The sequence below is a fragment of the Ursus americanus genome, chromosome 9 (genome assembly GCF_024610735.1).
Source record: "Ursus americanus isolate L20-20 chromosome 9, mUrsAme1.1.p, whole genome shotgun sequence".
Lineage (NCBI taxonomy): Eukaryota > Metazoa > Chordata > Mammalia > Carnivora > Ursidae > Ursus > Ursus americanus.
Window position 1 is genome coordinate 15,611,567 of NC_142135.1, and position 24,087 is coordinate 15,635,653.

Below are 24,087 nucleotides of genomic sequence, written 5' to 3' on the forward strand. Positions count from 1 at the left end.
TGAAATTGCAGTCCCGATTCGATCCGAGGCAGATACAGCCCTGAGACCTGACGTCGTCACCAATGACACCGGCCACCTCTGATGCTGGCAATAGGAAGAGCGTTGAGGAGGGCAGGAGGACCCTGAAGGGCAGAGGTCTTGGAGCCCAGCTGCCAGAGCCTGAAGGAGGCTGACCAGAGAAGAGCACACAATTTAGCAGGTTGCACTTCGATTCTTAATGACTCATTCTGGGACCCCCAGGCTGATCTGGTCCAGGAAGGGTGTCACATTCCTGTTCTTGTATTAGCTTCTCCTCCAAAACCATTCCCAGAGCAGAAGTGGAAGCAGAGATGAGATCACTGAAATCTTTTGAAATTTTTTTTAATCTTAATTTTTAAGATGGTAAAATACATATAACATAAAATTTACCATCTTTTTTTTTTTTTTTTTGCCATTTTTAACCATTTTTAAGTGCGTAGGTCAGTAGTAGTAAGTGTATATACCTTGTCATATAATCAGTCTCCGGAACTTTCTCATCTTGCAAAAACTGACACTCTACCCACTAGACAATAGTTCCCTGTTTTCCTTGTCCCCTAGCCCCCGGCAACCACCATCTCACTTCCTGTGTCCATGAATTGGACGACTGTAGATACCTGCAAGATTTATTTACTTATTAGAGAGTGTGCAAGCGAGCATGAACATGAGCGAGGGGGGCAGAGGGAGAGAATCTCAAGCAGGCTCCCCCACTGAGCACAGAGCCCGATGTGGGGCTCGATCCCATGACCTTGACATCACAACCTGAGCCGAAACCAAGAGTGGGACACTGAACCCAGGCGCCCCTCACTTTCCTTTTTAAGGCAGAATTATATTCCATTGTATGTATACACCACATTTTATTTATCCATTCATCCACTGGTGGACCCGGGTTTCTTCTGCTTCTTGTCCATGCCTCTTCTTTTTTTTTTTTTTTTTAAAGATTTTATTTATTTATTCGACAGAGATAGAGACAGCCAGCGAGAGAGGGAACACAAGCAGGGGGAGTGGGAGAGGAAGAAGCAGGCTCATGGCAGAAGAGCCTGATGTGGGGCTCGATCCCAGAACGCCGGGATCACGCCCTGAGCCGAAGGCAGACGCTTAACCGCTGTGCCATCCAGGCGCCCCCATGCCTCTTCTTTTAAATCTTTCCATGGCTCTCCCATTTGCCTGGGGGTGAAATTTCTCTGGCAGCGTAACCTTGTTGCTGAGGCCATTTCAAGGCAGGGCCTCTTCCTGCCTCTCTCTCCAGCCTCATCCTCTGACTACTGCCCCTCCATCCAAGATGCTCTAGCCACTTTGGACTCCCTGGAGGCCCCCAGACCTGTTCCCCTCTCGCTGCTGGTCTTCCCCACTCTCTGAACTCACCAGCACACTGTTGTAGCCTGGCTGGGCCCTGGCCTGCTCAGCTTGGACAAGCTCTTCTCCCCAAACCTGGAACCTTACACATTGTATCATCTATTTCTGTGTACTTCTCATTTTGTACCAGGGGCCTGTGAGCTGTTCTTAGAGCGAGGACCATTTTATTGATGAATCCTAGCATCTGCGTGTGGTGGGTGTGGCATGTTTATTAAACACATGAGGAATACTGTCTTTTCAAATGCACGAGGCTCTTCACTTCCTCTTTCTGCTCTGCCCTTTTCTCTTTGCCACTAAAATCCATGTCCCACCTAGAAACTGCTCTCTTTTCCCCATAGCCACACTGTGGCAGGACTGGTCCAGTTCCATAGTACTTGGCTCAGGTATGTAATGTGTCAAGTTGTGGGCTAGCTTGAGAACTGCCATCGTGGCATTATGTCTTTGTGGGGAAAAAAAATGTCCATTCTTGAAACAGCAAATACAAATGGTCTTCTGGAACATGCACCTCTTTGGTAAGTTGAGGTCTGCTGGTGATGCTGCCACTGATTTGGAAAAAAGATATTTTTCCTTCCCTGTAATGAGGACAAAGGTGAGTGGGCCTTTGTACATCAGGAAAAGAAATCAACCCATCCATCCGCAAGGGAGAGCAAAAGGTGTTGCAACTTCATTCGTAGTCAAGTGATTCCTGAGAATGTAATGTATGATTTTTCACAAATGGGGTGGGCCAGCGGCATTAGGCCCTGGTCTCCATCTAACAAGGTTTCAGTAGAAGATAATCACCCTGTTCTTTCCTCTGAGCTGTCTGGTGTGGGAGCTGTCCCTTTGCTGAGAGTGAATTGGTCCATTTTAAACTTTGCTAACAGACAAAGGGAAAGGAAAGGAGAGGGTGGGGGAGAGCAGAGCTGGCAGCGCTGTGACTCCAATGCCACTCACATCTCCTGGATTTGACTGGGGTCGAAACCAGACTTTTGGAGGCCTGTGATTCACTGTCTGTGGGAATGGTATCCTCTGGAGTCCTGCAGTGCACAACCTATGCAGCCGTATACATCAGTCCCAAGAGGCTTGAAGGGCCTTTCGGTGGCTGTCTTTGAAGGCAGTGACCTCTTCCTCCTAATCGATCACTATTTACATTTCTGCTGCAGTTGAAGCATTAAACAGAAAACTGAAATGCATTTGGGAATGAGGTGGGATGTAAATCCAAAACCAGCTTTAGTTGAAAGAGTCTTGTGTGAAGCCGTGCACGCAGAGGCTCAGGTGAAGAGGTCTGGAATCAGGCAGCTGAGGTCTTGAATGTTGATAGCATGGTAATAGCAAGTGTCTGTTGAGCACTTTGTCTGCATAGGGCCTGCTCAGGGGCCTGGCATCTTGCTTGGATTGTCTCACGCAGTCCTCAGTGGCCCTGTATGGAGGAAGTGCTGAGCTGCAGAGAGGATGCGGCCCAAGGTTACACTGCGGGTTGGAGGGAGAGCTGGAACGGTCACTAGGGATGGGTTCTGGGTTCAACTCCAGAACCCAAATCAGAGCCTCTCTTAGAACAGCAGCCAGCTCAGCTGGGTTACCCTGAGTTGATCTAGAGGGGGTGCAACCGGGGCAGTGGGTGCAGACGCTGTCCTTCCAGGGCCAGAGAAACACCCCCTAAGCTCCCTTGCCCAAGCATCATGCTTTGAGGAATCCGTTCATTCTGAGGAAGGAACTTGAAGGAGTAGCCTGAGTGCAGGATTTGTCTGCCTGTTCAGTGGGGGCATTCACGGCGGGGTGGTGTCTGTCTTGGGTTTACTTAATCCACTTGATGGGTCTCAGTCTTGGAACTTAAAAAATAAGAAAATTGGGTTTACTCGGACTCATTTTCCAGCAGTTATTAATCCATTTTGAGTGCTGGTTTGTGGGTTGAATAGAATATAATTCCGTGTTAATCTAGCAGGCTTGTGTGGCAGGGGACCTGTCCCTGCCCTGGGTTCCCTTGTGTCTGTCTCTCTTACACACACAGATGCGCAGAGGCACACATACCCACTCTTGAAATGGAAGCCATTGAAATGTCATTGCTTTTCCTGTTTTCTGGCTGGGGACAAGAAAGTCCCTGATGTGATTTCCAGCTGAAAGGTCAGTCTCAGGTTTGTTATAACTGGGTAATTGTCTCTTAAAATAAACCGAGCATCTCCAGGGCTGTAAGCTTGTCTTCTTAGCTATCTGGACGCGAAGCTGTTGTCAACTAATGGCTGCCCACAAGTGCCATTTCCTGTGGCCCCATGCCATCATCTGGAAACGTGGCCAGCAGTCCCATGGTGGGGGAGGGCTGGCTTCTTTCTCTGTAATGGGAATGTGCTGACGCCCGCCGCTCCTTCCACCCTTGGGCTTCCGCCCCCTGGTCAGGAGCCACTCTCTGTGCGCCTGTCCTCCCCGAGTTGTCACCGCTGGCTTGGATGGGTACAGAGTCTTCTCTGTGGGATGCTCACCAAATCAACACTCATTCTTACAGGAGCTACATTCCTGTCTCAAACTTGAGTCCATGTGCTGATTCAGAACTGTTAAGGTTTGCTTGCTGGGCTTTTCCCTGAATGAGTGCTGGATTTCTGATTGGGAACGTTGGAGGGAAACCTGGGCGGCTGCCTTGCAGCGTTCCGGGGAGACAACTGTGCACTGGTATTGTCTCCATAGCAAATCTGTGAAAATGAGCCCTCTTGGGTGTTTGATTTCGATAAGAGCACTGTAAATCATACAAATAGTTTCATCTTTTCAAGTTCTTCCTGAGGATGGCAGATATTATTTATAAGGCACTAAGTAAACTGGAGCTTTAAGAACAGATCGCGTAAATCGTTCTGAGTCTTTCTCCTTTGAAATGAGCCTTTAAGCTTGCTTCAGGATGGCGGTCCCAGGTAGTGCTGCCCTGGCCCAGGGTGAAAGATGCAGATAGTGTCCAGAGGCCATCCGGGAGGTGGCAAGCTAAGGGGCACGGTGTACTGAAGGAAGCCGAGGTTCTGGACCATTCCGTTCTAGACAGGATACAAGTAGGCACCCAGGGGAGCCTCTTGTTTTGGAACCTCACTGTAAAGGGATGATGGCAGGAAGACAGTTGGAGATCATCTGTTCCAGGATCTGGAAGATTCCTTTTCAGACTGTGCTGCTCCTCACAGCACATGTTGGTGGAATGTGGGGTTCCCCTTCAGCAATGCTTGTGTCCACTTTTACGATGCAAATCACGTGCCCAGCAGTGCCCCCAGTTCAGCCATGTCCCCTTCTCCTGATCCTGGTCTGCACAAGGGTGTTCCCCTGGGAGTTACCCAAGCATCCATATGCATTCATCTCAAAGGTGTTTGCTGCCTGGGGCCCTGAGAGAAGTCCTTGATGCTGCTCCATGGAGGTGACTAAAGAGACCCACATTATGTTATGGTGGCTTCCTCTCTCGTGGTCTGTGCACACATGCATGTACTCTGTATATGTGTGGACACAAAGCATGTGGTTATGTTTTTGCCATATGCAGTATCCCGGGTGGTTCACTGAATACCATTAGGGTCCCTGGTGTGCCGTGTCTGTTTCAGGTCACAGTAAGACAGTGACAATCATGAAATGTCCAGGTGGCATTTCTTCAAGGTAGAAGAAGCTACCGTCCATGGCTGTCTTTGTTTTGTTCAGCCTCATTGAGCTAATGGCAGATGTTGCCGAAGAGGTAAGGGTGCTTTACCCATACCTTCTGCCTGGAAAGGGAGAGGTTCTTCAGATGAGAAGTCCTGCCCTTCGTAAAGCTTCGCCTGTGCTCACTTCACTCCAGGGACCGCGGAGGAAAGCTCCCTGCCCTCTTCCTCTGAGCATGGGACATGGTGAGTTCTCTGGCCTGGGGGATATGTCACCGGAGTCTAGGCGACTTGGCAGGGGTGGGAAGGGAAAAGAAAAATGCCAGTAACATGCTAAAACTGGGCTGTCCCTCAGTCCCATTCAGCTTGTACATTCTCTAACTCCTAGATGCTGAAGCTTCTTTAGAAAGTGAAACCTCAGGGCTTATCATTGAGAATACCATTTGGTGGGTCCCTCGTCCTTCTTTATAACTCAGCCAAGCGATCGTTGTCATGGCAACAGAGCTACGCCTGTGAAGGCTTTTCTAATCGCATATAAGGGGCTCTGGAGCTTCCTGAGGTTGTTGGTAATTATCTTCTAAAAAAATATGTTCTGAATATTGTGAACATTTTAATGGGCCCTGTTCCATCCCAATGGGGACTTCCGAGGGCCGTTATCAGTCCCCTATCTCCAAGTAAAAAGACTACTCTTCGTTTTGCCTTCTTGGTTTTTTTTCTTTTGTGCATGTTCTTATATGGAACAAAAATTGCTATTCCAGCGTTACATAATGCCTTGCACATAGTAGGTACACAAATAATTTTATTTGCACGGGCAAAACACCTGAGCTTAGATCTAAATTTTTTATTTAGATTTTTATTATTTATTTATTTGAGAGAGAGGGAGAGAGAGAGAGCATGAGAGGGGGGAGGGTCAGAGGGAGAAGCAGACACCCTGCTGAGCAGGGAGCCTGACACGAGACTCGATCCCAGGACTCCGGGACCATGACCTGAGCCAAAGGCAGTCACTTAACCAACAGAGCCACCCAGGCGCCCCCTAAAGTCTTTATTAGATTAACCTTTAGATATATTCTTTCACTAAATGATCTTGAACCTCAAGCCAGGCAGGCCTCCCAGAGCTCACAGGGCTCAGAACTCCTGTCCCTTTTGTTTTCACTCCACAGGTGAGCCTAATTCTGGTAAAGAACTGCTCATCACCCTCTCCTGGGAGCTCAGATTTCGCCCCAGCTACCAACTTGCTAGGGGTACCTGCTCTTCAGGATGGGTTATTGCCCGATTAAAAATTTTTTATTTCTGTTTTGGTTTCCTGTATCTGCAAATATCTACTGAGCCTTTATTCTGGGCCATGCATCTTGCCAGACACTGGGAATTCAGAGATGGCCAGGACGTTGTGGCTGTCCACAGGAGGTCACTGTCTAGCAGAGGACACAGGCCCAGGATGTAGTAAGCCCGGGACAGCATTACAAGTGTGGGTAATGCATGAATGTGCGTGGGAAAGAGGGAGGTGAGCTAGCAACCATCTGGTCCCCTTAGTCTCTCCTCTCCCTCCATTATCCCATCCTGAACTGCACATGCTGGAGACCCGTGAGGTGCTAATTCTCTCTAAGGCAGAGGAGAGAGCCAACTCCATGCCCACGTTTTTATCCTGCGTCACTCTAAAGATTGCTTAACATCCCAGGTATGGGGGGAGCCAGAGACTCTCGGGAACCAAGGACCACTTTGTGACCTGTACTTAGCTTACATCCAGCCACTTTGCCCTCACGTGTTGTCTGATGCTTCTGAGCTTTCCCTTTTTCTTGGGACCCAGATTTGCAGTTTCACTTGTTGGCAGGGTGACCTCGAGAGAGGGGTGGCAGACTTCGCCAGCAGGAGGCCCAGTGTCTTATGGGGGAGGTAATACACAGTGAACAGTCTCATTCCCCATGTCCCTCCTCCAAGTCTGGGACATCTGGTCCACCTAGATTTCACCTGGCAGGGTCCTCGTTGTGGTAGGGCTCTCGGGGAGTTTGGGAAAGGGGTATTGGCTGATGAAGTACCCCAGCCCCTTTGACCCAAAGCATGGTTGCTGGTCTGGCAGCGAGTCATCATCAGCTGGGAGCTGGTTAGAAATGCAGTCTCAGGGGCACCTGGGTGGCGTAGTCGTTAAGCGTCTGCCTTCGGCTCAGGGCATGATCCCGGCGTTCCAGGATCGAGCCCCACATCAGGCTCCTCCACTAGGAGCCTGCTTCTTCCTCTCCCACTCCCCCTGCTTGTGTTCCCTCTCTTATTGGCTGTCTCTCTCTATCAAATAAATAAATAAAATCTTTAAAAAAAAATTAAAAAAAAAAAAAAAAGAATCCCCTAGTGATCACATTAAAGTGTGAAAGCTTACTGCTCTAGTTCTGTGAGACCTTACGGCCCGAGTAGCAAATACAAGGCACGCATCCTTCCGTGGTTCCTGCGTTCATGGCAGACACTGCTAGCTGATCTAGACACCCACTTTTCCATCAAGTCCAGATCCAGCCTCAGAATCTTTCTTAACACCATGTTCCAGGCATCATTAGCAGGCAGGCAATGAGCCCAGAAGATAAAAACCCATTTGCCCCACCCCACCCTGCCTTTGTGAAGAACTCATCTTAAAAAACAAGGAATGCCTAGACCTTAAGGGTTGAGAATTATGGCCCTAATCATTCCCCAGGGGAGAGGAAAGGAACTCAAGAGCCACTGAATGAACAGCTGTTGGCCACCGGAACATACACAGCGCGGTGGCCATAAATCAGACCCATCTGGTCCCCGGGGACGGACAGCAAGCTGGACGGAGCAGGGGAAGCCGCTGTGTTCCCCGGGCTGCCATGTCCCCCCCTCAGGATGCAGGGCCTGTCCAGTGCTTTCTGGCAGCTCCCCGTGGGGTTTGTTTGATGACTGAGCCGCAGTTAGGTTTAAACCACTCATGGGTGGGAAGTGTTCGTGCTCTGTCAGAAGAGCTAGGGAAAAGACGGATGGAGGGGAACAGAGAGCAGGAAGAAGAACAGGAGTGGCTCTGATCATTGAGTAGAAAGTTCATGTCCCGTCCTGTGACTGGCTCTTGGGGGCATCTCCTGGAGGCCGGTGAGGCTAACCTCGGAGGCTCATCAGGACGCTGGGATTGTGTCCTGTTTTCTTGGAAATTGGGCAGGACCAAGAAAGTGTTTCGGGGGAATGCGTGTTTATCTTCTGCGTCCAGCAGCATCTTCTGACCACTGAGGACTCCTTGTACTTCCCCAACATCTGTGGACCTGCCTCAAGCTTCGTAAGATCTTGTTTTCTGAACCAATGACATTTTAAGGAATATTTGAGCTGCCCCCCGCCCTTTACTTTGGAGGACTCTAGTAACTATGAGTCTGGGGTCATTTTTGCCAGATTTAATGCAGTTCCGGTACAACACAAAGGACTGTGGGTGGTTGAGTTGGCCAGAGCAGTAAAGAGATTTAGAAATAACTGAGAACAGTCTTTGGTTCACTTCACTACTGCTTGACCTTGAGACTCAGCTGGGGAACTCGAAACTAAAACCAGTCTATGCCCTTGCATTGAACAGATGGAGGATGGGAGAGCGGGGGTGGCCGGCCCGAAGGGTCCTGTGGATGCTTGGGTTGCATCTCGGTGCTGCTTTCCTGCCTGCCTGAGCCCTATACCCGCTTTCTCTGGTTGGAAGAGCCAGCCTCCTGTTGGCTTTTTTCAGGGTTAGATAGAAGAAACCTGATCAGAAACCATCCAAAGATTCATCCAGAAACCATCTGGGGAAGGTGTGGCCCAAGATAGAATGGAGGGGAAGAAGGTTGGGGTGACCTTCGATGAAGCTGGGTAGGAAATGTCTGTATCCTGTGTGCCGCTGACGGAGTCTTGGCTGATGCGGCCACTCTTCCGGTAGCATCTGATGCCTGAGCTTCTCTTGCTCACTTCCCTGTTACAGTGGCAGGTGAGGTGGGCAGCAGGCCTGGAGAGAGGGGTGGGGAGCAGAGGGAGGTACTAAGAGAATAGGGAAGAGCCAGTGTTACAGGCCTGGAACCAGAGCTCAGCATGCCTGCCAGTTCCCACATACGGAGGTTTGCTGAGCACCTACTGTGTTCAGAGATTTGCACACATCCTGTGATGTGCCATTTTAGGAGATGTCAGTGTTTCTAGAAGACAAAGAGGTCTCGATTTAGACTGAGCAAGGATGAGGTCTCCACAAAACTGCTACGGGACTCCTCCTGGGATGGGTCAGTAGCCGAAAGGGTGATCTTTGAGAAGGACGCTGCTAGTGAGTAGGGAAGGGTCCTTTGCATGAATAAACAGAACCCTGCTCCGAAGGAAGCTGGCAGGAGGTGACCTGCTGAGACCATGTCCACCCAGAAGCCAGGGCCTTGCATGCAGACCAGCCAGCCTGTACAGAGTCCCACAGGGATGTGGCGACAGGGGTTTGAATCTCGCTGATAAAGCAGATGTTTGAGTGGAAAGGTTTTTATTTTATTTCAGTTACAGCAAGGGCAGGGGGCGAAAACCTGACTTCTCATCCATCACATATTCTGAGATGTATTTGCAACAGTGAGCTATCCTGAAGAACGTTTAAAAGATCTATAGACCCAGCCCTGGATACAGCTCCTGAATCCTACTGTGTGACCTTGGGCAAATGACTTCACTTCTCTGAGCTTCCCTGTCCTCATCTGTGAGATGAAAATAATAATACCTACCTTATAACGATACCTATATGAGTAGAATAAGGTTTTTAAAATTGAATTCAGCGTGCTTGCAACTCCCTCTTCACTTACAAGCTCTCAGTAAATGGTAGCTATTCCTAATAATTTGGAAAACAGCAAGACGGCTTCCTGAGAGTTGATAAAGTCAGCACATTCTAGCATAGTTTAGGGATGTACAGAAGCCCCTTAAAGGAGTAGAGGCGTTCACAGGCCAGCAACACATTTCTGGATAGCAGAGGTTTTAAGGGTAAATTGTTAGTCACAGGGAGGGTCTGGTCACCAGCAGAAGCAGAACCAGGGGACAGCTAAAGAGACAGCATCAAGGGCTCACTCTCAGGGGTTTCATCACGGGACAGTGGGTGCATCAGGCTTTCTCTGATCCCCAAGATACTAACTGCCCTGTTCTGTGTCCATATTCCATCAGGTCCCCTTCTAAATGACCTGGCCTTCGCTGAAGGCCGCCTGGGAGGTAATGCCCAGATCAGTGGCTGTAAGCATCTTATCTGCCCGACAGTTCAATTTCACCAGCTAAGAAAACACAGCAGCCCACATCTGCCTTGCTGGCACGAGTTGGTTTCCTTGAGTTGAGCACCTGGCTCTAGTGGGAGCGTCTTTCCGCGCCCGTGCAGTAGAGGCAGACCCTCGCAGTGGGCGCTGGCGGGGCCGCTGTCTGGGGGGCCAGGGGCATTTCCTGGTTGATACCCCCACAGCCTTTTCCAGCCGGGCACCACGGCGTTCCTAACGGCGGCAGGGAAGGATCCCTGGCGGAGTGCATTCGCTGCTGCTCTGTCTTCCCCGGAGTGTGAGCGGGTCCGCGTGTTTGTGTTTCCATATTACCACTCTCGCTTTGCTTTTAAAACAGCAACAAAGAAAGAGGAATATTGGTCTTTATGGCTGCCAGTACCGTGCATGCCAGAATCTCGTGCTTGCTGAAGCCGCCAGATGGTGGTAGGACTGTGTGTGGTTTTGTTTCCTCTGCTTTTTGAAAAGTCGTGAAGTGGGAGAGGCTGGGGAGTGTGAGCTTGGCTGCAAGATTGTCAGCTGATAACAGTTTGCAGTGTCTTCCACCCCGCATGTGGGCACAAGGGTGTCTTCCCAAAATGTGTTGCTGACCCTCTCCAGCATTTGCTGAGTGCACAGTATTAGCTGTCCCGTAAACACCAGCTGGATTGTCCGGCACCTCCAGCCGCATACAGTAGCTGAATAATACAATTTTTCAAACAGGAAACTCCATGTGTTTTTCTCTTCCGTGAAGATGGAAGCCAGTGGTTAGGATTGCCATTGTAGCAAAAGGGAAGTTATGCTTCCTTTGTGGGGGAGCTTTTAAGGGTTTATTTTTAAAAATCTTTATAAGTTTTTTTCACATTTGTCCTAAGGGACGCAATGAGGACAAAGGGGCAGATCCTTAAAATCTGCTTAAAATATTGTTCACGTTTCTCATCTGTTAGTTTCCTTGAAATCAGATGGTGGATTTGTTGCAAGAACATTTGGGTGATCTAAGTAGCATGTGCAAAAGTGTTGGGTATTCTTGAAACCGTCGTCAGGGTTAGCATAAGGCGTTTGGATGCTGTTCAGTGATTGAAGTCTGACCAGTGTCTCTACTGAGCAGAGCCAGCTTACGTGGTTGACGTTAATGGTAAACGGTCTGTATGGTAACCCGCCATACCAGGAACTGGTTGTTTCCCTCCCCTCCCTTCCCCTCCCCTCCCCTCCCCTCCCCTCCCCTCCTCTCTCCTCCCCTCCCCTCCTCTCCCCTCCCCTCCAGTAAACAAATGTAGGGCATCAAATGATGCCACCTTTTCCCTGTTGTCCATCTCTCTGTGCCCAAGGATAAAAATAAAATGCTGATGAAGCCAAAAGAAACACAGTTAATTTGTTCTTAATATCCTGAGTGCCTTCTTTGACCTTTCATGACAATGATGGTGCCCCTGACAGGAACCAGCCGCCTCACACATGCGCAATGACGGACTTGGGTGTGTTTCCCAAATACGAGAAAGGACAGCCAGTGTGGGACTCCTGAGAGGGCAGCAGGAGCTTCTTTGCTAATTAAAGGCAACAGTGTGATGCTGAGCAGTAAGGAACTGCTGGTTCGTTGCTTGGTGAGTTTTCTAAGGGATCTTCCAGCCCAAAGGTCACCCTAAAAATTCCTTGCTTCCGCGTGTTGATGAGCTGTGTGTTCACGAAGGCTGGGGCTGTCTCCCAGTAATGGAACTGTAGTAGCATTTCCTCAGTGTTTGTTGAGTGTGGGACTGCTATCCCATCTCTTCTCCAGCCTCCTGGCTTCTGTAAGATGCTTTTCCTTGAAGGAAGAAAGAGGGTCAGCCTGGAGGTCACCCGGAAAGTGAACTTTCTAGAGCCTTAGGCAGGTATGCCCTCCTCTAGCTGGGGTCCAGTTGGTCCCCTGCCTGGATCGCCCGAGTGCTCCCTACAGACCCATTATTTTGTTGGTCCGGCTGTGGTGGTGCACCTGATGGCCCTTTGGACTTGGCTCTTTTGGACTGGATGTTTGGGTAACGCGTGGTCTTTATTAGCTAGGGCGTCATGGTTGAGCTTTTCCAAGGATAAGAATTGAGCTCCCCTCTTTCTTATTAGAATTCAGGCTCACACTCAGGTCCCCAAGACACTTTTATTCTCCCTTTCGGAGTCCGGGCACCATCACTTAGAGCTGTGAGAACCCCAAAACCGCCCTGCAAGATGGCAGAAGTGGGGCGCCAGCTTCCCCGTCAGGTACAGCGCTGGCGTGCATGTGGAGCCGTGGTGGCCGTGGCAAGTGCCGGCAGATGGTGTCCCCAGCCGTGCCCTGCTCCATCTGGCCAGAGCGGCAGCTGATGCACGCTGGGGCAGCTTCTGTGATGCCATGCCTGGGCAGTCTTCCAGCCGGCCGTCAAGGTGAAAGACACCTGACGTTTTAAGACTTCGGGGCTCTTGAAGAGCAGGGGCTGGAGAGAAAGGACAGACATACTCTCTTGTTGTGTACTGAATCTTCAGTGTTACAACCTGCCACAGGCCATTGGCAGGAGAGCTCCTGCGTGTCCTGTGATGGTACCGAGCAGAAGAGTCCATGGGACCTTTCCTTTCCATCCTTTACTGGAAGGAGGCCAGTGACACACTGGTCTCGATCTTTGCAACGTAAAAGTAAACAGCAGAAATATAGGGCTGGGGACACATTCAAAAGCTGGCCAGCCAAGGACAGCTGCCTGCCTGTTTTGGAGGCCTGGGGGCACCGAGAAGTTGAAGCTCACTGCTGCCGGCTGACCGTGAACCTCTTGATGCCACAGCTCTGAGTTCCATCAAATGACCACTTGGTTGATGTGTAACTAAGGACAAGCAGACGTTTCCAAGGCAGACCCTCTGGACCACTCCTTCTCAGCCTTTGGTCTCCTGAGATGTTTGGAAAGAAGGAATGATCCGGGCTTTCACAGAAAAGCATCCTTTGTGCTGTTAACTTGCCTTCCATGTTCTCATCAGGCAGCTCCTTGGAGAAGGGCCATATTCCACGTGGGAGAAGTGAGGGCTGTCCTCTGGTTGCTGGCACATTGATGCAGGCAGTCGCTCCAGCCAGGCCAGAGTTACACTGGCCTCTGCCTTCCTGTAGGACTTGGCTGATTATTGCCACACCAGAGCCCTACTTAATTGGCCCATTGATGTAACCAGTGCTCTTTCTCTAGAAACTGTACCAACCCCTGCCTTTAGTAAGCTCATAGCTGGTAGGCTTCTCTCATAGCCACACAGTATGGACCATTATTAAATTATTTAATTATAAGGTATGTAAATCCTTTGAATATGAGTGTAAAATCAAGATTGGTTATTTCTACAAAATAAATGGAATGCTTAAGATATGGGATAGAAGCAAGTTGCTTTTAAAAAGAAATATCACCATCAAATGGCACACGAATGAGGCAGTTGTGAAAGATCAGGGACAAGACTATAAAAAATCTGAGATACTCAGGCTGTTTCACAAGAAGCCCAAACTCTGAATCATAGGTGATGCGTTTCAGGTGTGATGTGTGCAACAGAGACCCGAAACACAAGTCGGCACTACTGTTTATTAGAATACAGTCATCCACATTTGAGTCTAAGCAAGTTAGACCGTTCCCGAGGTCACACAGCTAGTGAGTGGGGGAGCTGGGCTTTGAATCCACATTGTTTCACTTCAGAGCCTGGCTCTTAACCCTTTGGCTCTCTCGCTTTTCTTCTTGATCCGCATGTTAATTTGGGAGATGGCAGGGGGCTGGTGCCACGACTCCAGATCAGCCACGGTGAGCGGTGAGCATGTGGCTGTGGGAGCTCCGTGGCCTGCAGGCTATATGAGGTCCGCATGTCACTCAGGTATGTGGCACGGGGGGAGGGGAATACAGCTGGGAAGGGGCCCCCAGAACTCTTTTGAGGTCAGTGGGGGAGGGGATGGGGGTCACATACCACAACAGGTAAGATCTGGTGTGGATAAGACAGATACGCTTTGGAAAAAGGTTCCTGATTAAAATATGTCACAGGGGCAACCTACAGTCTTACTTGGTATGTGTGGCGTATCTGGCGTGTTTGGTGGTTGTGTGCCTGGGAACCACACACGGCCGCCCCTCTTAGATCTCTTAAACTTTAACTAGGTGGGTTCGGGAAGCGATTGCATGCATCCGTGTGCGCAAGGATGGAACACCTGCCCGGGCTAGGGTAGTGTCTGGTGTCACCGATCTTCAGAGACACCATGGGGCGGTCAGTGCCTCGCTGGCCTGTGTCCAGACAAAAGTCATGAGCCGTTGAGTGGCTAGAGATCACTTTCATATTCTGCTGCCCTTGTTCCTCTGAGCCTGTGTCGGTCCCACGAAGGAGCTCTTCTTAACCACTGACGGTGGATCTTCTGTGCCTGGGATCGGGCTCTTCTCCGCCCCCCTTTCATGGCTATGTGGATCCTTCTGGTGTTTACCCTGGAACATAAGCTAGCCCTGGTGGAATCTATGTGTCCCTAGGGCTGTCGGGGAGGGAGTCAGTGCCCTGTTGACCTTGTGGGGAATGTCCACTGTGTGTGTTGGAATTAATGTTTCTCTAATGGCAGTGGAGTTGTTCCTTCCTCACATGAACAGGGGGTGCCTGTCACCTCTGTGCTCAGGAAGCCGGGGGGTGGGCAGCGAGCTCGCCTCTTGGAGCGGCTGAAGTGTGTGTTTGCGGGGCCGCTGCCATCCCGGGGATAATGTCAGCTGTGGCTTCTCCAGGCCCAGTGCCCAGATCAGAGAGCTGTCCTTGTGGGAGAAGGTCACTGTTTCCCTTGGCTGGTGGCTCTCAACAGGGGTGAGTCTGCCCCCCAGGGGACATTCGACAATGTCAGGAGACATTTCTGGTCATCCTGACCTGGGGCGTGCTGCTGGCACCCAGAGGGCCAGGGATGCTGCAGGATACCCCGCTGTGCTCGGAACAGCCCCACACAACAGAGAAGGATCTGGTCCAAGACGTGAGCTGTGCTGGGGTTGAGAGCCCCTGCAGTAGGTGAGCGACCCTGTCCCTTTGACCCCGCTCCTGCAGAGGCTTCGGAGAGCCTTCCCCTGTCCAGTGACTCTTTCCGACTGCTAATGAGGCTCCCACCGACTTGAGCCCTCGGAGGGCCTCCGGGAGGCAGAGTGACTTATTGTGGCCCTATGCTCCAGTCCGGGCACTGCTTAAATCCTGCTTCCCCCTCCCCCTGCCCCCTTCCTGCCGCAGAAGCTGGGCCTGACAGACCAGCTTTTTAGCCCTTGCTGGCCACCTGCACGCCAGAGACCCCACCATGGCCGGTGCATTAGTCCCCTGCTGTGTGGGGAGACGGAAGCTGCCTGCCAATGAGGCGGCGTGGAGGGACGGACAAGGCCACTAGATGCATGCCACTGTCCCGCCTCTCTGCAGAGCCACCGTGTGGCAACTTGCAGTCTGAAGGGCGTAGCCCTGTTGGACTTTTGGGGGGAAGGACCATGGCTCAGCGTCTCCTTATTTTCCTCTGTCGTCCCGCAAATGGCATAAAACTGTTTGCATTCTGTTTGTGCCTTTAATGTGCCTCTTTGTCCTCAGTTGGGAATGTCTCCAGCTTGTCATAGTGGGAAAGGGCCTTTGGATGTCAGTAAAAGTGGGGCTTGGAGCTTAGCTCTCCCACTTCCCAGACCTGTGGCCCTCAGCAAGTTAGTTCGCCCACCTGAGCTCCTGTTTTTCCATTTATAAAATGGGGACAGTAATACCAACCCCACAGTGTTGCTGCACCATTTCCTAACTATCCCCCCAACCAGTCTGCTTTGGTATCACTTTAATTCTTGCTGCATGGTAGATCCTTATTATGGGGTGCACTGAGTCTCCCAAAGAAGTAGGTCGACATCTTAACACCCCAATAACAGTGAATGTGACCTTATTTGGACATGAGGTCTTCGCAGGTGTAATCAAATTAAGGTGAGGTCATGAGGGTGGCCCCAATCCAGTATAGCTGGTGTCTCTATAAGAAGAGAGAAATGTGGACACAGAGATGTGCAGAGATGGGAATGGCTTCCCAGGTGCCTCGTGTGAAGACGGACTCACACAGGAGACTGCCCCTCGATGACGAAGACAGAGACCGGAGTGATGCGTCGACAAGCCAGGGGCTGCTTGTAACCGCCAGCAGCTGGGCGGAGGCAGGAAGGATTCTCCGCTATGGGCTTCTGAGGAGCACGGCCCTACCCACACCTTCCTGTCAGACTTTGGGCCCCTAGAAGTGTGAGACAGTAATCGTTGTTGTTCGAAGCCAGCTGGTTTGGGGTGCTTTGTAACGGCAGCCCGAGGAAACGGGGGCAACCCTCAATGAGCATTTGTGGAATTTTAAGTGTCTTCAGGTGCAAAACAGCATCTGCCCCAGCATTCATACTCTGATGGTCTAGCCTCTGCAATTCTTTTTTTTCCACCGTTTGTGTCCTTTGCAATTCATCCAGTGTAGATCCCCGACTGATTCTGTGCTACGCTATTATAAAAACCTTTGCTTGTTTCGGCAGAAAGTTCTTATATGTACCGTTGGAAAGAATTAAGATTTTTGCCCTAAAGTAGATTTGTGGCGCTCGGCAGCCACTGCCCAGACCGCGCTCTCGCAGCAGCGGGTTGCTTCCTGCTGCTCGGGGGACGCGCAGGAGGCCCGCGGCACTCTCCAAATGAGCATCTCTTATGCGGCGTCGGCAGGCAGAACAGTGCCCTCCCCAAAGGGGTCTCCATCTTCATCCCCAGGACCCCCGACTGTGTTGCCACAGTGCAAGGCAAAAGGGGCTCTGCCGCTGTGAGTCAGTTAAGGATCTTGAGACAGGGAGATTATCCCGGATTATCCGGCTGGGTCTGTGTATTGACAAGTATTCTTACAAGAAGGAGGTAGAGGATCAGTCAGAGAAGATGTGAGGAACGTGCAGAGGTCAGAGAAGAGAAAAGATGCTAAGCTGCTGGCTTTGAAGATACTGGAAGAGACCGCAAGCCAAGGGATGCAGGCAGTCCCTCGAGGCTGGAAAAGGCAAGGAACAGATTTGCCCCTAGAGCCTCCAGAGGGAACACGACCCTCCTGACACCTTGATTTTAGCCCAGTGAAACAGATTTCGGACTTCTGACTTCCAGAACTGTAAGATGATAAGTGTGTGTTGCTTTAAGCCAGTTAGTTTGTGGTAATGTATTATAAAAACAATAGAAAGTGAAAATACCATTGTTTCTTTAGATTGACCTTACGTCAGTCTAGACCTTTCTTAAGACAAGACGCTTGTATTTATTTTGAATATTCTATAGTGTGTACGTAGAAGACACACAAAGATTTATGGGTTCAACAAAAGACAGACCCAGCCCCTGGTCCTGCCCCCAGGTAGAGGCCTGCCAGCCTGGTGATTGGCTCTCAGAATGTAGATGGTGGCTCCTTCCTTCAGCACAGTGCTGGGTGTGGAGAATCCAGAAACAAGTAAGATCTTGTCCTCACTCACAAGCTGCTGAGTGTCTCAGCCAGCCTTTTGATTCCATAAATATTTTCACTGTCAAATCGGAGCCCTTCCAGATGTCTGCTCTGTCTTCGTAGCTAAAGCCGGTTTCCTCTGAAGCTTTTTCAAACTTGCTGATTTTTTTTTTTTTGGTAAGTTTTAGCAAGGGTCAGGAAGAGCATAAGATGTTAAGCACATTCACGGATAGAGCTATTTTTAGGGTGCCCCATGCTGCTGCGATCAGCAGTAATTCCAGCGGACGGGTCCCGGGGTCCATGGAGGAGGTCACCGCCTGTCTCCTGCCCTGTGCCAGTTGGACAGAGACGCTGCTGTTTGCAAGTTGTCTTTGCGGTTTTTATTTCCTCCCCTCTCAGGCTTTCCTGGGCTGCGGGGGCCCAGCAGTGAGCACATGCAGCCCGTTTAGAAACTGCTGGTTATCGTACCATAGGTCAGCTGTTTCTGGGAAGCCTCTGGCTTTCCTGGGGGTGGCACGTGACTGGTGGCCATCTATGGAAAATGTCTGGCAAGGTCACAGAAATAATGGAGCAGAGAGATGGGGTGAGGGAACCGACCTTGAGTGATCTTTTCCAAGTCTATTTCGAGGAAACTGAGGTATGGGTAATCCGTGAGGAGCCGCCCACCACTGCGCCCTCAGCGGTAGCTTAGCAAGGACGGGAGCTCAGTCCTCTGCTACCAGTTCAACATTTCTAGGCTCCACAGCCAGAATTTGAGGGCCGGTCTTTAAAGGCCTAACGCCGCTCAGAGCATGTTGCTTAAGTGAATTTAGCAGTATTCATTCTAGGCCCTTGGCTCTGCCCCTGCCCTACCTTCCTCTGCAGTCAGAGCCACACGCGGAGTGGTGACACGTAGAGGCTCTGGGGCCTCGGTCTGGGTTGGAACCCCACTCACTAGCAACGTGAACTTGGACAAAGTCCATAAGGCACTTTTCCTGTCTATGAAATGAGATGTAATTGTGCTAGCAGTACCAGGAGTGTCTCGGGCGCTGAGGGAGTTCGTGTGTGCACGGACAGCACTTCTCCCTGGGCCTGGCACAGCCTGAGCTCTGTCCCGCTGGCTCGCCTTCCCACGACCTTCAACAGCTCCCGCCTGTCCCGTGGCTGACTGCACGCCACTGTTCTACGCTTTCTTTAACCTGCTCCCCAGAATGGGATTCTGCCTTCAGTGTTTACTGTTGTCAGCAGCGTTTGGAGGACTGTCCTCCTGTGAAAGGATTTGCTCTTGTCCTTAATTGTTTTCTCTGGTTAAATTTCTAGAAGTAGAAGTGCCGTGTTAGAGAGGGGACTTGTTTTTAAAGGCTTTCCTGGATGGACACCGCCAGATTCTCCTCCACAAAAGGACTAGTTCACACTCCCTCCAGCAGTGCATGAGTGTGCCAGCTTCCTTGCATGGCCAGGTTATTAGCTTTTAATCAAATGAAGGCCCTGGAAAAATGGGAGACACTTCCCTGGGGATAAAGTGTTCCTCGTCTTTGCTCCTAAGCAGTAAAAGCTTGGGAGGACCTGAACAGAGCCCAGGAGGCACGCAGTGCGCGTGCAGACAGCGCCCTCTACTGGTCGCCCCTGGTGGAGACTGGTGAGCGGCAGTAGATGGGGATGCCCAGGTGGCTTCTGACTCCCGGGAGAGGCTGCAGGTGCCAGGGGCTAAAGGGTGACATTTTACCAAGACTCCCGGCTGGTTCTGCCCAGCCTCAGGTGACCGTTAGCTCTTTCTCAGTTTTCTTACAACAGTGCTTCATAAACTGGGTTTTTGCGGCCCAGGGAACACTTTATACTGTCTGGACACATGTCTAGATTCACAGATCGGGGAGCTGCTACCGATTCGTGGAAGGTCGAGGCCAGGGATGCTGCTAAAACCATCTTAAAATGTACAGGATCCCCCACCCCCACCCCCAACAAAGAATCATCCGACCCCACATGTCAGTATTATTCAGGCCGAGAAGCCGTGTTTTAGAAGAGCGGGGGAATTGTTCTAGAAGGCTTCTCTTTTCAGTCTAAAACAGGATATAGAAATGTTAATATTTAATACATATTACTATTATCACTATTTTTTTTTTTTTTTTTTTTGGTTCTGGAACCTGTTAGTTTTGCAGAATAAAATGGAAAATAAGAGGAACTGAAATTAGCACATTGGTGTTTCTAGAAGAACAGGCAGAGGGGGCGACATGAACCGTAATAATGTCACCAGTACTAATAAGGGAGGGCATTTTTTTTTCCTGTTAACTCGGCTTGGTTAAACCTACCGTAAATGCCTGCAGCTTTCCGTTGAAGGCCTTGTCTGAAAAATAGTGCTTTATTTGATGCTTCCCGCCCCCCCCCCCCCCCGATTTCATGAGTTCTAGTATTTTCATAACGTTTGTAATTGAGCTTTCCAGTGCTTGACGCTGAATTACCATCTGTGGCTGCAGTTTGCTCCCCCACACCCAGCTAAGTGCTGACTCGGGCATTGTTTCTAAGAGGGGAAAGGAGGGGAACTTCACAAATAATCTTAAAGAGGGTGTGCCCGAAGGGAGCAGGATGACCAGAATTTCGGGAAAGTCAAACTGAATTACAGCTTACTTTGACTTTTGTTGAGTCTGAGGACCTCTTTCACCAGAGTTACCCAAACCCTTTAGAAAACACTCCCCTATTTCATTTTGCTTTGGCCTCGCTAGTCTCCGAATGATTTGTCTTCTAGACTATGTGTCTTGAAATAGCTAGAGTGGCTTTATTAGCTGTTCTAAGTAATGCTACGGGGGTTATTTGCCAGAAGTGGAAAGCAAAACAAAACAGAACAAAACAACAGCTTTTCCTTAAATATCAGATACTATTTTAATCATCTTCCTTGGGACATTATTTTTCACGTTGCAGGTCATGATCTGCGAGTGGGTTGTAAAATCAATTTCTGGGTCACAGGCGGCATTTCGCGAAAATCAGAATAGAAAGTATTACTGGGCATTGTATATAGTAAAGATACCTTTTATTTTGGTGATTAGAGAAAAATGTGTCACCGTATATATTTACGTGTGTGTGTGTGTATGTGCTCGCAGGTACACACGCCTGGCGAGAGGCAGTGGCTTGGGTTTTACCCCGTGATGAAATCCGGCTTCTTTTCAGATGATTTCATGCTCTTTTCAAGATTTCCGTGATTCCAGCTTGTCTCCTGTGCTCAGCGTCGCCTGTGTTTCTTTCTCAGGTGGAACCAGGGAGATTGGCTCCGCCCTGACCAGGATGTGCATGCGGCACAGAAGCATAGAAGCCAAGCTCAGGCAGTTTTCGAGGTGAGGAGCGCGTCTCGCCTGGATCTCACTGGCCCTTGCTGGTTTCCGGGGAAGGGGCAGTGACCTGCCCAAAGCAGCATTTCTTTCCCCGTGGTGTTTGAAATGCCCACAGCCCGTCACGCTGCTCACTCACTGAACAAGTGGGTCGTCTGCTGCGTGCCAGGCTCTGGTCTGGGTGCTGGGGGTGCAGCAGACGACCAGACGGCACGGGTCCCCACCCTCGTGGAGCCCGCACCCCACTTTGTGCTCCTCTGGGTCTCTCCTCGGCCCCTGCCAGCATGAGGGCCGTGCTCCACCGTCTGGAAGGGGAGCCGCGGTGCTGGGGAGCTGGGCACGTGCGGCTCCTCTGTTCCCTGTGGACATCCTCTCCACCCCCCCCTCCCCCGGAGGACAGCGGCAGCGATGGAGCCCTCCGTGCTCCAGCCTCTGATCTGTCTGACCGTGGGGATTTGGAGTCACCAGTGTTCTAGTGAGGGGGGACGTTCTTCCAAGCAGATCAGACCATCTGCTTTATGGATCGCAAGTTGTGTGAGGGGTTGCCGAAGGGAAGGGCTCTGACCCTCCTGGCTGGGCCACCGTGGGAGGTGGAAGAACACTGTGGGAAGTGCCTGGTCTTAGAGACAGGTAGGCCTGGGTTGGAACCCCGGACTGGCTGCTCAGGTGCTGGAATCTTGGCTGCTACAAAGTGGGGTGCTTGTGAAAAATCCATGGAATGCCCGCCTATTTCCAGCAGAAAGCACGTGGGTGGCAGGTGATGCCATCTGCCCGCCTCCCCTCCTGCCGGCTCCCAGACCGTGCCGCGCCTCCTCTCCCACTTGGCATCCGGGTTTATTTGCAGGCCAGTCTTGCAGTACCCCACCCCATTTTAGGGATGAGGAGACACCATTTCAACAGCCAGCGTTTATGGAGCACCTGCTGTGTGCCAGGCACTGTCTCAAGGTGTGGGGGCTGTAGCAGTGAGCAGGACCGTGCCCTGTTCTCACAGGGCTTATGCTCTAGACACCGTACACCTCCCACAACGTCAGGTGGTCGGAGATGCCACGAGGTGAAATCCATGGGATAGGAGACAGGTGGCCACTGTTTGACACCGGGTGGTTAGGGAGCAAGTCTGTTCAGAGGGACGATTTGAACAGAGACCCGGAAGAAAGAAGCGAGTGAGCTGTGTTGATGGCCGGCATGTGTGTGAGGGAGGGGACACCCTGGCGAGGAAACGAGGGAAATATACCAAGAACTTAAAGATTTTCAGGAAGTGCACGATCAAAAAGTAGTCGGAGAACTCCTTCAGAGTAATTCTCACCAGTGCAATTCGAGTGATTTATGGGCACTTGCTAATGTTTCTACAACATCTCTGTGATATAGGAACGTGTCCATTTTCCTTCCGTTACACAGACAGAAACCCTGGGGGTCCACGCCTTGCTCGGTTCCTCTGTGTGGGGAGCCGCCTGGGGACCGTGCACAAAATGAAGGGCCGTACCTGGGGATGCCTTTGCTGCTCTGATCCAGAAGGTGGCCGTTCAGCTTTTCCTCCTCCAGGCTGTCCGCAGTTAGTCTACATTCATGACTTTTTTTTAAATTTAAATTTAAATTCAATTGATTAACATATAATGTATTATTTGTTTCAGGGGTACAGGTCTGTGATTCATCAGTCTTGTATAATACCCAGTGCTCATTACAACACATACCCTGCCCATGTCCATCACCCAGTGACCCCACCCTCCACCCTCCATGCTTCCAGCAAGCCTCAGTTTGTTTCCTATGATTAAGAGTCTCTTACGGTTTCTCTCCCTCTCCCTCTCTGGGTTTGTCTTGTTTCATTTTGTCCTCTCCTCATGACTTCTAATCCCGAATGCACATAGAATCATGTGGATCTTATTAAAACAGTGGTAATACTGGGGTCCCACCCGCCAGGTTTCTGTCAGGCAGTAGGTCTGGGGTGCAGCCAGAGGGGTGGCCCCACGGGTCTGCAACCATGCTTGTGAACGCAAGAGTGAGAATATAAGCAGGGGAAATGAGAAGAGGACTCGCTCCATCCAGTCACGTTGACGGCCTCCTACCAGTCACTGGAGAGCATTCTGAGAATAAGGTTGTTATGAAATGGGGGGATTTGGATGTGAACTGGGCTCAGTTGCTGCCTCGGTTTGCACCCAGTTATCATGATTTAGGTAGTTTTGACAATCAAGTATAAATCTTCACAACAGAATGTATCTGTTTAATTTCTCCTTTTCTTTCTTTTTTTGGGTAAAAGTGCTTTAATCGATTGTCTGATAAACCCACTTCAAGAACAGATGGAAGAATGGAAGAAAGTGGCCAACCAGCTGGATAAAGACCACGCAAAAGGTACAGGGACAGGCTGTCTGCTGCGTGGTAGCACGCACTCCGAGCAGAGCTGTGCGTGCTGCCGGCTGCTGCTGTGTGCCCCTGCTGGTGTTCCCCTCAGGGCCCCCTCTGGTCCTACTTCTCCCATGTCAGCGTTGCAGAATAAAGACTCATGAAACTCCCTCGGCAGCGGATGGCCCAGGCTCTCAGTGGTATCAGTTGGGATCAGGTGAATGAAACGTGAATGGTGAATGGTAATGGTAGGCTTCAATGCCAGAGATGCGCAGATGAGGCGTTCGGCACAGTTTGAAAGCCAGCCTTTTAATGGGAGGAGCTAACCTTGGGTCTCCTGCCCAGAACTGCCACCCTCTCTGGAATATGCTTCCACAGATGCGCCTCAGCACCTCGTGTGCCAGGGTGTGGGGGCAAGAGTGGTCCAGACAGACACCTCTCGAGCTGGTCTTCCTGGACCCAAAGGCTGGGGATGCTGGCAGCATGGAAGGGGCAGGAGACATTGCTCCAAAGAGCATATGACCTGCAGTGAGTGCTGGGGAGGAAAGGCATATGGGGAAATCAGAGGCGGGAAGAAGCCAGAAGGAAGCGTTGGTGAACAGCAGATCCCAGGAGCACATGACTCTGAGTGGTGGCATGGGGCTTGGGGGAGGGAAGCATCTGGAAAGGTGCGAGGGAACTGGCCGAGTGGGCAGTTACTTGAATATGAGGGCACCAAAGGTGGAGAGAGGTGTCAGAGGCTGTTGTCATCTCAGATGTGCATGTCTGGGTGACAGAGGCACCAACAACAGAAATGGGAAGTCCAGGAGCAGGTGTAGACTGGTGGGGGAGGAGGAAGTCATTGTAGGGGAGACGTGTATACGTGGGCTGCCCCTCCTCAGGGTCCAGTGCTGGCCTTGGTGTGAGTGTGGGAGTAAGGCTAACGCTGC

The 24,087-nt window shown here is 50.7% G+C and overlaps 1 protein-coding gene across 7 annotated transcripts in view; it reads left to right on the top strand.

Moving 5' to 3' along the window:
• Nucleotides 1–24,087, top strand: part of MTSS1 (MTSS I-BAR domain containing 1) — a 156,478-nt gene that overhangs the window by 100,368 nt on the left and 32,023 nt on the right. For all 7 annotated transcript variants that reach the window (XM_045805656.2, XM_087864626.1, XM_045805660.2 and 4 more), the window contains exons 4-5: nucleotides 20,746–20,830; nucleotides 23,076–23,167. In XM_045805656.2, coding sequence (XP_045661612.1) covers nucleotides 20,746–20,830; nucleotides 23,076–23,167 — 177 coding nt within the window. The remainder of the gene's footprint in view (nucleotides 1–20,745; nucleotides 20,831–23,075; nucleotides 23,168–24,087) is intronic.